This window comes from Phoca vitulina, unplaced genomic scaffold (genome assembly GCF_004348235.1).
Source record: "Phoca vitulina isolate PV1807 unplaced genomic scaffold, GSC_HSeal_1.0 scaffold8, whole genome shotgun sequence".
In the NCBI taxonomy this organism is placed as follows: Eukaryota; Metazoa; Chordata; class Mammalia; order Carnivora; family Phocidae; genus Phoca; species Phoca vitulina.
The window spans coordinates 46,066,541-46,080,015 of NW_022589711.1; the positions used below are offsets into that span (position 1 = coordinate 46,066,541).

The 13,475-nt window shown below is 44.9% G+C and overlaps 1 protein-coding gene across 20 annotated transcripts in view; it reads left to right on the plus strand.

Annotated features, from left to right (window-relative positions):
* KALRN (kalirin RhoGEF kinase) overlaps positions 1 to 13,475 on the plus strand; it is a 641,436-nt gene that overhangs the window by 283,838 nt on the left and 344,123 nt on the right. For all 20 annotated transcript variants that reach the window (XM_032406711.1, XM_032406713.1, XM_032406719.1 and 17 more), the window contains exon 10: positions 8,275 to 8,397. In XM_032406711.1, coding sequence (XP_032262602.1) covers positions 8,275 to 8,397 — 123 coding nt within the window. The remainder of the gene's footprint in view (positions 1 to 8,274; positions 8,398 to 13,475) is intronic.

The following is a 13,475-nucleotide window of genomic DNA, read 5'->3' on the forward strand; positions in this document are numbered from 1 at the left end:
AACCCCAGGTGATTCATAAGCACTTTGAAGTTCCAGAACCTCTGATTTAAGAGATCCAAGCCTTGGTGATGAGAAGTATGGTGACAGCATAAATAGGCATCCAGGCACCAGGGCGAGGAGTTTCTTTCAGGGAGGGGTCAAGGACAAAGCCAAGTTGCAGTCACCCCAGCCCCGGCTCTGTTGGGAAGGCACAGGTGTGGGCTGGCTGGGAGTGGACTGCTGCAGGGTGGAGGCAGCTGAAACTTTAGGGCTTCGGGTGTCCTGGCCAGCTTCTATCCAGCATTGGTCTGTCAGGTGAAGGGACCCCAATTCTCGGGGGAAGGAGAATAGACACTGCTAATGAGTTTCAGCTGATGCTTCTCAGAAAAATGATGGCTTCTCCTGCCATAGCAAGACATTTCTTTTGATCATGATTGTTCCAAAGAAGGGACAGCAAATGACTTGCTGGTAATTGGGCATTTCGAGTGGCGCCTCCGTGCTATCGGGGCTCAGGCGATGGGAGCGGGTGGTGCTGGCCTTGTGAGGGCCGCTAGCATTCACTGTGCTGTGCCAGGAGGAAGAGGTCATGCTGTGATGCACTGTCCTGCGTATTCTCGCACACTGTGTGTACCCGAGCCTTTAGCAGAACAAAATGCGTTGTAGGTGGCTGATTGTGTGTGCGCTCTTTTTCACTGGTCTCTGAATAATGGCTTTCTGAGGAGCAAGGACGCTGCGGGCTGGGGGGGAGTTGCTGAGAGGGAGGAGTTCTTCAGTTTACTTAAAACAACAAAAACTTCCTGCTTGTTTTACTGTGGATCAAACCAGGAGGCAAGCCTAGTGACCTGTGTTGAATAAGATGATTGATCAGGGGGAGCCAGATGTGGGAATCAGAGAGTTGGGATTCTGATTCCACATGTGTTCATAAATTGTCTCCATTTCCTTTAATCACAGAGGAAGTTCTCAAACCAGATGGGATGAGTTCATTCCCTCATTTATGCAGCGAATGCTCTCTGAAAGCCCAGCTGTGAACCAAACAAAGCCCCTGTCCACGTGGAGCTTACATTCAGGAGGTAGAGAGAAAACACCACCACAAACACATGAATGTGTCATATGTCCTATAGTGATAGCCAGTGATGTATGAGCAGAAAGCTGAATGAATAAGCTGGGGGGGTGTGTTTAAGAAGAGGTTCCAGACGTGTGAAATGCGATCTACGAAGTCCTTGACACAAGAATGAGCTGGGGGCATTCCCGAAAATGGGTGAATGGCCAAAGTGGCCACTGAATAGAGAGGACAAAAGGGTAAGAAGTTTGAAGAAAAGGGCCCAGATCAAAGCAGACCTTATAAGCTATGAAGAGCATTTAGATTTTCTAAGTGTGGTAGGAAACAATGGTAGAGTTTTTAGTAAAGGGAATGTCGTGAATTGATTTATGTTTAAAGAAATAGGTCTGGCTGGGGCATCTGAGTGGCTCAGTCAGTTAAGCGTCTGCCTTCGGCTCAGATCATGATCCCAGGGTCCTAGGATCCAGCCCTGCTTTGGGCTCTGCACTCAGCGGGGAGTCTGCTTCTCCTCCACCCTCTGCCCCTCCCCCTGCTCATGTTCGCTCTCTCTCTAATAAATAAATAAATAAATCTTTTTAAAAAATAAAAAAAAGAACTATTCCGGCTAATGAGTGGATGGGAGTGTCACGAGTCTAAGGAAGAAGACCACTTAGAGGGCTGCAGGGCGAAGGAGGAAAGATGGTGGCTTGTGGTTGTGGTGGAAACAGTGTACAAGAAAGGGCTAATAAGAAAGACTCTCAGGCTTGCAGCTAAGCAGTGGGGTGAGATAAAACAGATGAGGTGATGAGCCAATTGCCCTGGCGTAGTGCTTAACAAAGAGCAAACCCTCCACAGACAATAATCTCTTCATCTGAGGAGGGGAGCTGCTATACCCTCCATATAAAAAAAATAATGAAATATTTCAGTTGAGGAAAACTTAGGGAGATGGTCTGATCTGGTGTTTTCATTTGAGGCAGTGAGGTCCAGAGAGGAGAAGGTGCACACCCAGCTGGGTCACAGCTGGTTAAGGGCAGACCTGGGACCAGAACCCAGGTTCCTCTTGATCCCAAGGATGGTGTCTATAAGTTATGCTGATCATGATGGTGCCACATTTTATGGATGCTTTTGGAGCCCAAAATACTTTTATATGTAGGTAGAGCTTAGATATGAACTTAAAACTTCAAAGGTGGATATCTCTAAGTGCAGGGGCCTCATGTATTGGTCTGAATGACCCTGTGGGTTTCCTCTAACACTAAGGTTCTGTCACATTAGAAGAGCCCAAAAAATCAAGAGCTCTGGGAGAGCAAGCCGCTAGGCCCTCGATTTTCTCCCATTAACTCAGTTGCATTCATGGCCACTGTTCAGAAAAAATATCAATAGTTCTCTTCAAAAGGACTTTTTCTCTTCCCCCTAGCAGCTAGAAAGGACTGTCTCCTACCCTGAAAAGCACCCTGCCTTGGCTGTGTGCTCGTTGGAATAAACACAATTAGATGAGGAAGAAAGGGGGTGATTAGGGAATTATGTAAAATGGCTGTTAGATTGGCTCCTGCGTCCCGTTCAGGATGTGAGCTTCTCTCTTGGAAAAGACTGTTCTGGAAAAGGACTAATTTCTGGTTGAACAGTTGGGGCATGAGAAAGGAGGAAGAGCTTTACAAGTTGTTTTTAAAACTGCCTGCCTGCTGTAGTGGCCAGAAGTCCTGGGTTTTTGTTCCCAAAGACAGGGCACAGATCTGGTCTCTTCCTGAATGAGGTGGCCCAGCTTCTCTCAAGATGGTGGGACAGGTGCCTCAGCCAAATTTGCACTCGACGGCTCATGGGTATAAGCATTTGCTGGGTATCTCTTGCATGTGCAATGCTAGCAGGGATGCTGGGGGTGGGAGGATGGTGGAAGGATAGGGTACAGCGGTGAAAATCCCACACTCCTTGAGCTCGGGAGCTAACCACCTGCCCGGTGGGGCAGTGGAGAGGGTGGAGACACACATACAAGGGGAAACCTCTGGGTGCAGACGCCAGAGTGAAGAAGGAGAGCATGGAGCATTCACCCCAAAGCTGTGTGGTGGGGATGAGCGGGAGTTGAGAGCCATTCAACATGTTGCAACAAACCACGCTGTGCTGTGAGTCTGGGAATCACAAGGAGGTCAGGGTCTTGTGGGAGAAACAGGCCTGGAGGCAGTAATTGTGGTTTGAACAGAATCAGGGAAGAGTGACACCACCCCCATCCTGGGTGGGTTATTAAAGAGAAGTCTTTCCAGAACTAGTGATTTTGAGGTGGTGCTTAAAGGATGAGTAGGAAGGAGGCTGGGAGGCGGAGACAGGGAGAAGGAAGGGTATGGACATTTCAGTTGAAGTTAAAAGTAGTGAGAGCAGAACTCACGAAACAAAAACAGTTTTGGGGGGGATTCAAGGGTGAGGCAGGGACTCACTGGAGATGGGGTTGAGAGGGGGTGGGGTGGCCACAGAGGACTTTGCATGTCCGGTTAAGGGGCCCCTCAAAAACTATGTCCCGGTGAAATGCCCCTTCAAGAATGCACAGGTTGGTGATTAACATAACATGATAAATACATACATACATACATACATACATACATACTGAAAGATGTTTTAAAAAAAAAGAATGCACAGGTTAATTCCATTTAAGCCAAAGTTTGTGTTTTTCAAACGGATTGGTGTCCCTAATTTGTTAATTTTAGGATCCAACTATATTAACCACTTATAACTTATTTTTAAACCTGAGGGTATAAAATTGCTCCTTTGAAACTAAGGGCACATCTTGCCCGAATCAGATTGACCACTATCATTGGGTGCTCCTTCCCACTCAAGTTCACAGGCATACCTGTCATTTATCAGAACCAGAGCATGACTATGAAAATGGAAAGAAAGCAAGAAAAATCTGTTATCTCTGTGCTGTCCCTCATAACTCATTTGCTTCTGCACCAGTGACCAGATCCTCCTTCCACACGGTTATTCAAGCCATGCCCCAGGGGGTCAGCCCTCTACCTGCACCTCTGTTGCCCCCACACCTAACCACCAAATCCTGGCCATTCTCTCTCCCTAATATTACTCACACCTGTCTCTCCACGGCCACTGCCATTGGGCTCCTCTGAGCCACCATCACCTCTTGTCAGGATTTCTGCAATAACGTCCTGTTACCCCACCTCTACTCTTACCTTCCTCTGATTCTCCACCAAGCAAAAGTAGTAACTTTCAAATGCAGGTCAGCCCTTCAGTGGCTCTTAGGACAAGCCCTGGAATCTGACTGGGCACACCAGGGCTCAGCATGTCTGCTTCCTGCCTCTCTGGACTCATTACCTGCTTACCCCTACTCAGGCCATGTTGATGTTTTTCCTTCCTAGCTTGGTTAAGTCCTACTCTCCCTCAGCACTCAGCTGTAACTCACTTCTTCAGAGAGGCCTTCCCTAACTGTTGGCACTCCCACCATTGCAATTAATGTGTGATCACAAATAATTATGTGATCTCCTGTCCAATGCCTGTTCCCGATATAGACTGAGTTCCCAGAGTCAGGGCCCTGCCTGCCTTGTTTAATACTGCATCCTGGGCTGTTCTAGTGCCCAGCACTAGGGCACAATAGGACTAGTAAGTATCTGTTTGAATCCAGCGATATTCACATCCCACATGTGCTTCATTGCTCCCTGAAGAACCCACAGGCAAAAACTAAAAAATAAAACCTTCTATGTTGGAAACAGTCAAAAACCAATTCAAAGCCATTAATAGGTATTATTAACTATCATCCTGTACTATCTTGACTAAAATTAATAATTGATTATTTTAAATAAAATTTTGTAGCTGAGAGAAGTTAAACAAAGATAGCTAATGAGGGGCACCTTGATGGGTGCAGGTGCTTCAGTAGGGTTCCAGGGATTTGGCTAGAAATGCAGTTTATTCTTCAACCAGTCATGTCCCAAGTCTGGGATGCACCAGAAACTGTAGGATATCCAGCCTTCTGATGCTGCACATTAATTTACGGGGTGTCATGTAATTATCAGGCACTGCTGGTGTCTGCTCAGAAAGCACATTTCTCTGCTGTGCAATCTACGGGAGAAGCTAGATTGTTCTCCCAGAACTGGGGGACATGGAATCAGAGTCAGGAGAGCATGGGGTCTAAATGTGTGTCAAACAAGGTTGGCTCTAAATGAACTGTCTGAAACAAAATGGTCAGAAATCAGCATTTTAAACAATACCTCATGTTGTGATTATGTTTCTCTATCCTCAGGTACTTTTTCAGTCTCTATGATTATTAAAGTAATTTTGTTCACATCCTAAATCATTTGCCTTCTTATTTGTTAAATTGATTTCCACGCAGTCTCTGCATCTTCACTGAGGTTGCTCATGGGTTCCCCAAAGCTTCGGTTCTGATGACAGAAGCTGGACTAAATGGAGACAATATAACATCACAGAGCAATCAAAGTTATGTTTAAACTAATAAAAACCTAGTGAATATGAATAATAGATTTTTAAGAGGTTAAGGTAGAACTAATTAAGTCAACTTAAGGGTCATTAACTGACAATGAATTGACATTTTAAAGAAAGCAAAAGAACTTAAATAGAACACAAATTGCTTTTTAAGAGAAGTTCACAATTTGTGAAATTACCCCCAGGGAGTATGAAAGCTAACCATTTGCAAACTAGTAGATGGAAAGCTTTCCTCTTAAACCAATTTGTTTTAGCATAACAAATTTTATTAAAGCTAGAGATACAAAATGAAATGAAATAAAATAAACTCGTTAAAACATTACCAGGCAAGCAGGTCACACTTAACTGCTCACAACTAAATAAAAAAATAATTGGAATCTGAAAATCTGTCATAAATACCGAAGCAGTCTTGAAAAGCCACAAGACAGCTCTTTTGTATATAAAAATTATCAAAATTATCCATAAGCTTCACTTCATGGTATTAATATAAGTTTAACTATGCATAAAAATTGCAAAGCTGCATCATCCATGGTACACAATACATGGAAAACTTTGTGACTAGAAATATTTATCTTTGACCTTGCATGCTGATGCTCATCATCCTCTTTACAATAGAAAATTGTGGGATCACATTGTGTCAGGTCAAGTAAAAATGCACTCTCCTGATTTTTGTTGTTGTTGTTGAAATTTCCCCATACATAATTCTAGAGAGTTGTGGGCTCTTATTTCTTCTAAGAAAGGAACATTTAGAGTTCCTTTCAGTGCTGCTTTTCAGTATTTGCAAAAGGTAAAAATCCAGTTCATTTACTACTGCAATTTCTTTTCATAGACATGCCTCCAGAATATTAAAAACATATATTGCCAGAACTTGTCATATAAAATAGTTAATTCTCTACACCCAATGTTTATATAGTCATTTTCTAAGAAGCCTTTATTTTCTCCTTTTTAATGGGCAATTATCTTACATTCCAATTTTGTTAAGTGGATGTTTGTTAAATCTCATTTTTATATTCGTATGTACATTTCTCTGACCCAATACCAATTTTGTTGTGAGCTTTGTGATAGTGTCACTGAAGACTTGGAAGTCTTCTATACTTTGCACAATTGCAGGTGTAATTTATTTCAAATGTTAAAGGCAGTGAAGCCAAAGGCTAGATTCTTTGGAGCCAGAACTCCCATGCCTGTAGTCAATGGAATGATTTGGTCTGTCTGCTTGCCACAGGGCAGTCCGTAGAAGTAACAGAGGAATGGACTAAAGCATCCTTTTATTTATTTATTTTTAAGAATTTATTTATTTATTTGAGAGAGAGAACATGCACATGCAAGAGCGGAGGGAGGGGCAGAGGGAGAGGAGAAGCAGACTCCCACGACCCCAAGATCATGACCTGAGCCGAAGGCAGGTGCTTAACTGACTGAGCCACCCAGGGACCCCTAAAACATCCTTTTAAACAGGCCCGGGGAGCCTGGGTGGCTCAGATGGTTAAGCGTCTGCCTTCGGCTCATGTCATGATCCCAGGGTCTGGGGATTGAGCCCCACATCAGGCTCCTGGCTCAACAGGGGGCCTTCTTCTCCTTCTCCCTCTGCCTCTCCCCGTGTTCCTGCTCTCTCTCTCTCTCTGTATCTCTGTCTCAAATGAATAAATAAAATCTTAAAAATAAATAAATAAACAGGCCTAGTTCATCTAAATCATTTTTCCAGGAAGTCCTCTAGAATCTGAGAAGGCTTGTACATCATTAACCAGATGTTCAGGTTAAGTCCAGAATAGCCAGAACAGAGTGAGCTCAGTTGTCTTGGCAAGATCTCGAACAGGTGTGTGGCTGTACACTCTGATTTAATTGTGGCCACCTGCTTTATTGAGCGCCAACTCTTCAGAGACCAGGAGGTGAACTGCTTCCCTTCTCCCTGGGAGGCACCCCATGTGTTTGTTAGGCCATCAGCGTGAATGCAAAATAGATGTTAAAGGCTTTAGTCCTCCCTCCACTTCACGGCTTCCCCTGTCCAGTGCCCCTCCTATTTTCTCACCTTCTTAGCATCCCCTCTTCATCCCTCTATGGCTGTTCCATCTTCTCTAAATACCAAGGAAAATGTCCCAAGGCCAAATCACTAGGTCTTAAGCCTAGAAAAACATGGGGTCTCCACTTCTTCCCCAAAGAGAATCATAGATACTAAAGGCCTTAGGATGTAAAGACCTTGATTTATTTGGTTGGGAGGTTGGTGCTGATCGGAGGAGAGGGGTGGAAGGAAGGAAGCCACAAAGGACAGTTGTCCTGGTGATCACTCTCTGGGGCAGCCAGGTGGGGACTAACCAGTGCCGACTTTCCTCTCAAGATCAGGAAGGGAATCCCAGGAGCGCAAGGAGGCAGGGGCCCCATGATTAGTTGCCTCTGCTGTGAGCATTTTTATGGGGCAGTGAGGGATGAGTAGGCCGTGAGGGCCAAGGAATCGCCCTGACCTGATGCTGCCTAATTTTCCGCCAGTGTGCCTGACTTTATGTGGGTGGAGTAAAGGTAGTGAGGGGCTTAAACTGTGCCTGATGGTCTGTGTAGCTTGTTTAAAATAATGGACTCATTAAGGCTGGGAAAGCTGAAATGTAACGAGGGGATATCCTGGAGATCAAAGATGAGCTGACTTTAGTTCAGGGTGGACTGTTACATGACCAGTGACAGTAGTGAAATCCCTGGATCGATGGTGGGCTGAACATGTCCAGCTGGACTGTTGCTTTCTGATGGGGATGGGAACTCTAGGATGCTGGCGGTCGCTCATGTTGTCACATGGCTTTCCTTCTGCCAGGGAGTCATTGTTTCTGTCCTCCTTCCCTGACCAGGTGTTGGACTGGATTGAAAACCACGGTGAGGCCTTTCTCAGCAAACACACCGGGGTTGGGAAGTCGCTGCATCGAGCCCGGGCCCTGCAGAAGAGGCACGATGACTTTGAAGAGGTGGCTCAGGTGAGACGCTCTGTGTGGTTGTGTGTGTGTGGAACTGGGTGAGGGAAGCCAGGGCCATGGCTTTGGTATTTGGGTTGATAGCCCAGTGGTTTCTGGGTTGCCTTCCTGCCTGATGCAAGGAGACCCTTGTCTGCTCTTGGATCACTAGGTGAGTGATAAATAGACCTTTAGTTTATGGTCTTCAGAGAAAATCTTCCTGCCAGCATGATCAGTAAATGCCTTGTCCACAAGGTGGTAATAGCAGAAGGAATGGATGTTAGAAACATCAACAGCCCAGAACTACTGCTTATAGTTATCACCAGGGGCAAGTGGGAGCTGAAAATCAGCATTAGCTCTGCTTGCAGAGCTGTGTGTCTTCCAGGACCTGGAGGAGGAGACGGGACCTGTTCACCACATCATGTATCCATAAGGCTGACTGTGCCCAGAGAATATGGCGTAATGTTCGGTCGTTTAGCTGAGCTCTATACCTGATCCCAAAAGGGCATTTTTATCTAATTACACAAAGATGCCGTGAGAGGCCTTGACCATTTGACTTCATGGTGGAGGGATATAAGAGGGTTTTTTGTTCTGAGCCTGCAACCCCCCAATATTATCCAAACTCTCTTATATTTCTCTTTTGGGGAGTTCTCTAATGGATCCTGAACATCTTCATCTTCAAGATGAAATACTACTCTGTCCATTTATATTGTCAGACATGATCAGTTGCAGTGGAAACTAAGACCAAGGAATGAAGCAGGGTAGGGGCATCTGCGGGGGGACCAGTATGGGGCAGGAGGCAGGATGACAAAGCTAGTGTTTGCCGCAGCTGTTAACCAGGCCTGGCTCCCATCCCACCATGTGGGCAGTCCTCAGGGTGGGTGTCACCCTGGGCATCATGCAGAGTGCTACCAGTCCCAGAGAGAACTGTGGGTGAGCTGTGGATGTCAAAGGTGAGCCCCTGTCAAAAACCAAAGGAATCTGCTAGAGGACAAGAAAGTGGTGGGAGCAAACTACATCTCTAAGGAAGCTGCAAGTAGGTGCTGGAAAGTGAGAGGCCTGGCAGGTTCCAGGAAGACTGAGTCACTAGTGACCTCAAGCTGGGAATACAGATGGGTTAGACCCAACCTATGCAATAAAGAAAGCCTCATATAGAATCTTTGTGCACAGTTGGTGGGAATGTAAAGTGATGGAGTCACTGTATGGCAATTCCTCAAAAAATTAAACATAGAATTACCATATGATTCAGCAATCCTACTTCTACATATATACTCAAAAGAATTAAAAGCTGGGATGTGAAAAGATTCTTCTATACTCATGTTCATAGCAGCATTATTCACAATAGCCAAAAGATGGGAGCAACACAAGTGTCCAGATAAAAGGATAAAGAAAATGGGGTCTATACAAACAATGGAATATTATTTGACCTCAAAAAGGAAGGAAATCTGATAACATACTACAATATGGATGAATCTTGAAGACATTATGCTATGTGAAATAAGTCAGTTTTGAAAGGACAAATAGGAGTCCACTTATATGAAGTACCAAGAGTAGCCATATTCATAGAGACAGAAAGTCGAATGATGGTTGCCAGGGGCTGGGGCAAGGGAGGGAATAGGGAGTTATTATTTAATGGGTACAGAGTTTCACTTTACAAGATAAAGAGTTCTGGAGATGGACGGTGGTGGTGGTTGCACAACAATGTGAATTTATTTAATGCCACTGAACTTAAAAAGTTTTACATTATGTATATTTTACTACCATCACAAGAACAAAAAAGCAAGCCTCATCCATACAAAGACCTTCTACAGAATGGGCTGGATCATGCCGATGTAATATAGACATGGGCCAAATGGGCCTCTGGATGTAGCACAGACCCAAAATATCTGAGTGTCCAGACATCCTGGGTGCTTTTGCTATCTGTCAGGGGACAAAGGATTGGAGAGGGCCACATGGACTCCCTGTCTGCTGAGACGGGGCGTTGTGGGATCTGGGGCGGTCTATTGGAATGGAGCCATCCCATAGCTGTGGTGTTCTTGCCCTTTGGCTATCCTGTGGCTCAGCCCTTCCTCACTCAGAAAGGACATCCCCAGAGCCACCCACAGCCCTGAGTCAGCCAGCCCCCCTCTCCCCCTTCCTGCTGCAACCTCAGAGGCAATGTCAGCCTTGGTTATAGGCCCTTGAGGGAGCTATTGTTTTGTGTGTTGTTTCAACCGAGCAAGCCTGGCTGCCACCTGAACTCTAACCCCACTTCTCCCAATTGCTCCCCTACCTTCTTGCTGATGCCTGATAAGCCTTTCACATGGGACAGTGCCTTTCAATCAGTAGCAGAGACACATTCACTTAAATTCATACTAAAGAAAGAATGGACACGTTCTGAGAGCCTGTGGTTCCATTATGTGTTTTATCTCCCACCAATCCTGGATGGTGGATAGTATTAGCCTTGTTTTATAGAAGATGATGCTAAAGCTCAGAAAATTCTTCAGTGTGCCCAAATCGTCTGGCTTGTCAGCAGCTCTGCTAGGATTCAAACTCAGTCTGTCTGACCTCAGAGTCATGTTTTTACCCTAACTTCACGCTGCCCTTCCTTATTGAAGTATAGGACCTGAGTGTAAAATGCATTTCCAAGTGCCAGTTTCCTCATGAAAAGTGCAGAACAAAGAGCAAGAGTGGGGGAGGTGGGGTGGAGAGGAGATGCTGCTGTGGCCATTCCATTTGACATACATTACAACTCTTCCCAATCTCTTGCTATAATCCACTTCTCCCTGTCCCTGCTTTCAGATAAGACAGTGTCTTTCTTAGGAGAGAGAGTTCTGCCTTCTAAAAGGCTCATGCTTTTTGAAGTATTCCCCTTGGAAAGGGGACAGATGTGGACAACAAAGGGCACACATAAGCATGGGCCATGAAGTTGCCATATTGCCCTGCAAATCGGTCTTTAGAGATGAATCTCCTAGTCTGGTAATAAATCCTGTTTTGTTTTCTCATCCCTACTCTGGGGAAGGGTATGGGCAGTGGAGCTCCCTAGCATCCTGGAATTGGTAGTCCACATTGGAAAATCAACTTGACTGTGGCAAAGGCAGATGAACTGGCAGCAGCCTCAGATCTGCTTTCTTCTGTGCAATGTGATCATCACGCTCAGGTGGTGGGAAAGGAGATGATCCAGGCAGGAAAGGGCGTGCTCTCTCTCTCTTGCTTCTGTTCTCAATTAGGTGAGGGCCACTGGGAGGGGAGGAGTGGATTTAATCAGGATTGGACAATTCTTGAGTCAGAGATCAATGCTACAGAGCCAAAGCATGGAAACTTTTGTTGCTTGTTGTTTGGGGTTGCTGGTTAAGAGATCTAGTCAGAAAGGACATCACAAATGATGAGAAGTAGGAGGTTGGGGGGGGGGTCACTTGTTACCAGTACTACAGAGGGTCATGATTCAGTGAAAGAATCTCTTTTAATGTCATGATTTTATGGTTCTTTGACCTGAGGCTGATAGGAGAAGGAAATTCTGAGCACCCGTTCTCTATATTCAAGTTAAAAAATTGTCTTGAATCAAAGCAGGAAGAGAGCTGTTGCACCTGTCGCATCCCTGGGATGCTGCCCTTCTACAGGAAAGAGCAAGCCCTCCAGCAGAGAAAAGGGCTACGCACAGGGAGAGGCCCAAGGGCAGTGTGAACTCATGGAACAAATACACCTCTACTCTGGAGATCGTGTAAAGACACTGAAGACAATAGTAGAAATATCAAATATATCTGGGAAGAATTAATGTAGCAAACCATGACCTTACATTTTGTGTTTATTAGCTCTTGAACACATTTTAAACAAATTCAACGGTCATTTGAAGGAAGTGAATGAAGTATTTATGGTCCTCAGTTCATCCTGCAGATGGCACTCTTCGAATAGTCTACCTGGAAGCTGAGCTGAATGGGAAGGGAGCCACTTCCCGCTTGGCAGGGGAGGCTCCTGACAGGCAGGTGGGGATAGTCTGGGGCCACGTATGCAGCAGGGGGTCTGTCTCTATAAATGTTTCTAGTCCAAGTTACTGAGATTCTCTGTGCTCAAATAGAAGACCTGGGGACTAGCGGGAACCCTTCTGGTCCTGGTAGATACTTTACTCAAGTTGCCTATAAACTCATCACATGACTCAGGCTATAGAGTAAATCAGATTTTAAAAGACACTTATTATATCTTTATATATATTTTTGTGGCACGGCAGTTGTTATCAGGAGTATAAACAAGCATAAGATAGAGTTGCTGCCCATCACATCATATCTGTCAGGGGATACATGTGTCCACATCTTGCCCAGGAGGTAGTATGGGCCATGGTACTGTTATTTTGTCCTGAGATATTTGCTATTACTCAGAAGGAAAGTACTCAAGTGCCTGTGTTTTAGAGAGCAGCTGTGCCTGCTCTGTGAGTGGTCTGCTTTATGACCTCATTATCTGGAATGCCAGACTTTCTGTAAGCTAGCTTAGTAAAAAAATTAGCAATCATTTACACTCAAATATACATTATCTAAAATCTCAAAGCACCAAATCACATTTAAACAGCTAAGCATATTAAATAGCATTTGTGTAACATTTTTGAAAGAACAGACCATTTAAAGAAAGATTTAAAGAAATATAAAAACATAGGCACAATTAAGCACTTCATTCAATAATCTCTGGTTGGTTGTTTATCTGACTCTTGCTGTTTTCCCAAACTTGAATAGAAAACACTTTAAAAAATTCAATATGAGTCTTGGGGTCAAAATAGGCAAAAATGGGGGTGCCTGGGTGGCTCAGTTGTTGAGCATCTGCCTTCGGCTCAGGTCATGATCCCAGGGTCCTGGGATCGAGCCCCGCGTCAGGCTCCCTGCTCAGTGGGAAGCCTGCTTCTCCCTCTCCCACTCCCCACTGCTTGTGTTCCCTCTCTTGCTGGGTCTCTCTCTGTCAAATAAATAAATAAAATCTTTTTTAAAAATAGGCAAAAATGGAAGGGAAACATTTTAGTGGACCTATCAGTGACCTTACCCATCAAAGATCTTCAAAGTGTAATCAGCTAACTTACTAGAGCTCCAAGGGCAGGTAGAATAGGGAATCCATAGGGGTAGAAAGTCCCTGCCCTTGGAGTC